Consider the following 3,628-nt stretch of genomic DNA (forward strand, 5'->3'; position numbering starts at 1 on the left):
CAGCACCCAAGTGAGTGATTCATAAATTTTTTATATATTTTTTTTTTGGAAAACATTTGCAATTGCTCATAAATTGCAGACGCTTGGCCAGTTGGCTACTACCCATCGAACCTTTTCAGCCGGCATTATGGGCTTTTGTGTTCGCTTGCTTGTGCGTGGAAATTCTAGCTCTCCTCTTCATAGACCATCTTCGTCCGGTAATTTACTCACTGAGCGAACGTTTGCCCTCAACAACGAAGACAAGTTGGTGGCATAATTTTGAGTATGCCTTCTCGACAACATTTCTGCTGTTTGTTTCGCAATCGAGTAAGGGCATCATGGTTGGTTTTACGCCACTGCGGATAATGCTGTTTGCATGTTTCCTGAATGACATTGTCATAACGAGCATTTATGGCGGTGGACTCTCCAGTATACTCACGGTGCCTAGGTAAGGTTATGGAGTTAAATATGTACGTAAAAATTTCAAGAGCTTTACAAGTAAAATCAAGTTTTTCTAAGCTTCGGACAGGCAGCAGACTCCGTGGAACGCCTTTATGCTTTCCAGCTCAAGTGGGCCGGTGATTCCGAGGCATGGGTGGCAGCTATTAGGGATGATGACAGCGTAAGGTCGCGTTGATCGCTAAGCGGATCAGTATTTTATGATATAAATATAAGTATTGCAAGGCATTGACTTTTTTATTTTTTTATGAATTTTGAATTTGCAGGAAATCATACAGGGCTTGTTGCGCAATTACGCCATACACAGCGAAGAAGAGCTGATAAAGTTGGCCGAAACCGGTGGAATGGGCTTCACTATTGAACGTTTACCTTTTGGTAAATTTTGTGTTTGAGTAAATATTTCATAATTATATAATGCGTAGCAATCCTTTGCTAGGACACTTCGCCGTGCAGGATCATTTGACTAGCAGCGTCTTAGATAGAATGAAAATTATGGTGGAAGATATCTACTTCCAGTACACAGTCGCATTCACCTCACGTATGTGGCCAATGTTGGAACGCTTCAACGAAATGGTTTACATGTGGCACTCATCTGGCTTCGATAAGTTTTGGGAGTGGCGCATTGTTGCTGACTATTTGGATGGCAATATACAGAAGATACTACTGGCCTCACAGTATGCCAACTTGGAAGATATTGGACCGGTTAAGTTGGGCATGTCGAATTTTGTGGGCATGTTGTTGTTATGGTTGTTGGGTATAGTCTTTGCAACGTTGGCTTTCATGGGAGAATTGTTATTTGCACGTATGAAACGGTCTAAGGAATCAGCTAAGAATGGAGTTGGTGAGCAGAGTAATGGAGAATTGTATTGAAAACAAAATTGAGATATTAATATGTAGTATGGCTTAGTAGTACTTAAAGGCACTCTAAATGTAGTATTTAAAATCACAGCTAAATAAAGTACATAAAGGATATTCGCTTTAGCCGGTAAAAGGAGACTATGCAGAGAAATAAATTTTGATGCAAATTTTTTGGTATTAATTGATTTTTTCCGAGTTCTATGTGAAATTGACAAAATTGATTCTACTGGTTTTTGCTGTTGAATGGACAATATTAAAAGAAAAAATTGATATGGAAAATAATAAATAAAAAAGGGTATTCATATTTTTAACGCAGACATATTTCTTGCATTTCATTAAAACAACTTATATTATAAGTTTCCCTTTATATTTCTATTGAAAGGGCATCTAAACTACACCTATGGATAGTTAATCTTTAAAATATTGTTTGGGAAACCAATGAAATATTGCTTTAAAGGGAAAATGGGCTATCTAGAGATAAGTTCTTTTAGTAAAATGCCACAGATTATTATAACTAGAAGTCCATAGTATCATAAAGATAATAAAATTAGCTTACAATATCACTGTCACCGAAAAGTAGATACGATAAGTGATGCATATTTGTTAAAAGCAGGAAAGCAAGACACATTAATTTTGTTGCCCAATCATCACATTTTACTTTCTGGAGCTAAGTCCGTAACGTTAATTCCATTCTGATAGTTATTTTGTTTTAAGACATTTGTCTCTTTCTCGATTGCGACTCATGCTCTTCAAAGAAAGTTCTTCAGACACACATTTATAGTGAAATATACTAGCAAATTGATTTATGTGCCTAAAAAGCGAAAGTGAAATTACTCAGCGAAGCTAAATACGAATTGCAGTTATTGCATACATACATACATACGTTTACCGAAAGTATGAAATTTCGTATAATTAAAAATTAGTTCAATTAGAATTGAATGCAAGTATTTCATAATTATTTTAAAAGTTAAGTAATACTAATGAAAGTTGCCGCTATCAAAGGGAGAAAGCCAAGCTGAAATCAGAGTCTTAGGTTGTCTTAAAGTGAGATTGAAATTAGTCACACAATGGCTGACTTTTTACTCCAACCAATTTAGTCTTCGTGAAAACCAATATATTCCAAAAGTTTTCACTTTTTACAAAACGCTTTTCTAGAACAGATTTTGAGAAGTGATAGAGAGAGTGATGAGGTGCAGGTAGAGAAAAGCTTACGCTGTTCCACATAAAGTAAAAAAAACAGCTTGTACTTATTTAAATGAATAGAATGCATAGAAGAAATCGTCAAATTTCTAGTCTTATTAGAAGCAGAGGATTCAGGCTTTAACAAAGTGTCGACTTCCACACTATTTCCTAATGACAACAACATTTTTTAAAGGCTTTTTTTTTCTCTGCTGAAAATTACCCATTTTCCCATTCGATAGTTCGACTGGTTGATTCGTTTAAATGAGAACTTTCTGGCACTCTCTGTGCAAAATTAAGTCTCCATCCTCGATCCTTTCTTAACTCATCATCTTATATACGTACATATATGTACGTAGATTAAAATGTTGAGAAAGTAAAACTGATAAATTATCATCAAAAGCTTCTCGTCGTCTATTAAGACAGGCGGATTTTCTTTGAAAAAGAAACTTAAAGAAAGGATTGGTTGGTTGGTTAAGAGGAGTAGTTTGTCAAGCTGTTGACAAGGAATTACCAAATTTTATCCATTTTGAAGCCACACCCTTATAGTTATGTAACCGGTTAATAAAGCTTCTAATGCTATGACACAGCCATATCTCTTCATGATTTTATGGCAAAAGCTTTCGAGTATAAAAAAAATTATTGCTCTAAACAAATTCAACGTAACCTTAAACATAACATTATTTGATAACTTTCTATGCTGTAATTTTGACATTGTACGAGTATGTTGTAATAATCATTATGTGATGAAGATTACGAACAAAAATTATTTTAATTAATTAAATAAAAAAGACAATTATTTGCAGAATTGAAAGTGAAACTTAAACACAAAAATGGCAAGCAAGCAGCGACTCTCGAAAACGTCAGCCATCAAAAACGTCACAAACGTTTTTGTAATACTCGTACATATATACAGGTAAATATAACCCTCGGCAATTCGACACAAAGACAGACCGCCTATCCTGGCTTGTTGTTGTTAGCAATAAAAAGCGAATGACTGACGGTACACGCTACAAAGACGAACAATAAGAAATTTCTTTTTCTTACTTAAATAATTTCATATCATTATTATTGGATGGCATTTGTTTGTTTGTTGTTGTTGTTGTCGAAATTATTACAACAACAATTTTAATTCGAACGTTGTAGCTAAAGC

At 34.8% G+C, this 3,628-nt stretch overlaps 1 protein-coding gene across 1 annotated transcript; it reads left to right on the plus strand.

Moving 5' to 3' along the window:
* Positions 1–79: 79 nt before the first annotated feature.
* On the plus strand, positions 80–1,353 carry LOC118743212 (the record flags this gene model as incomplete). Its single annotated transcript, XM_036475770.1, is given in 4 exon segments — positions 80–427; positions 499–601; positions 705–813; positions 875–1,353. Coding segments are annotated over 4 exon segments (994 nt in total), but the record flags the coding sequence as incomplete, so codon positions are not given.
* Positions 1,354–3,628: the final 2,275 nt, after the last annotated feature.

The sequence above is a fragment of the Rhagoletis pomonella genome, unplaced genomic scaffold (assembly GCF_013731165.1).
Source record: "Rhagoletis pomonella isolate Grant_MI unplaced genomic scaffold, Rhpom_1.0 Rhpom_scaffold_00007, whole genome shotgun sequence".
NCBI lineage: Eukaryota > Metazoa > Arthropoda > Insecta > Diptera > Tephritidae > Rhagoletis > Rhagoletis pomonella.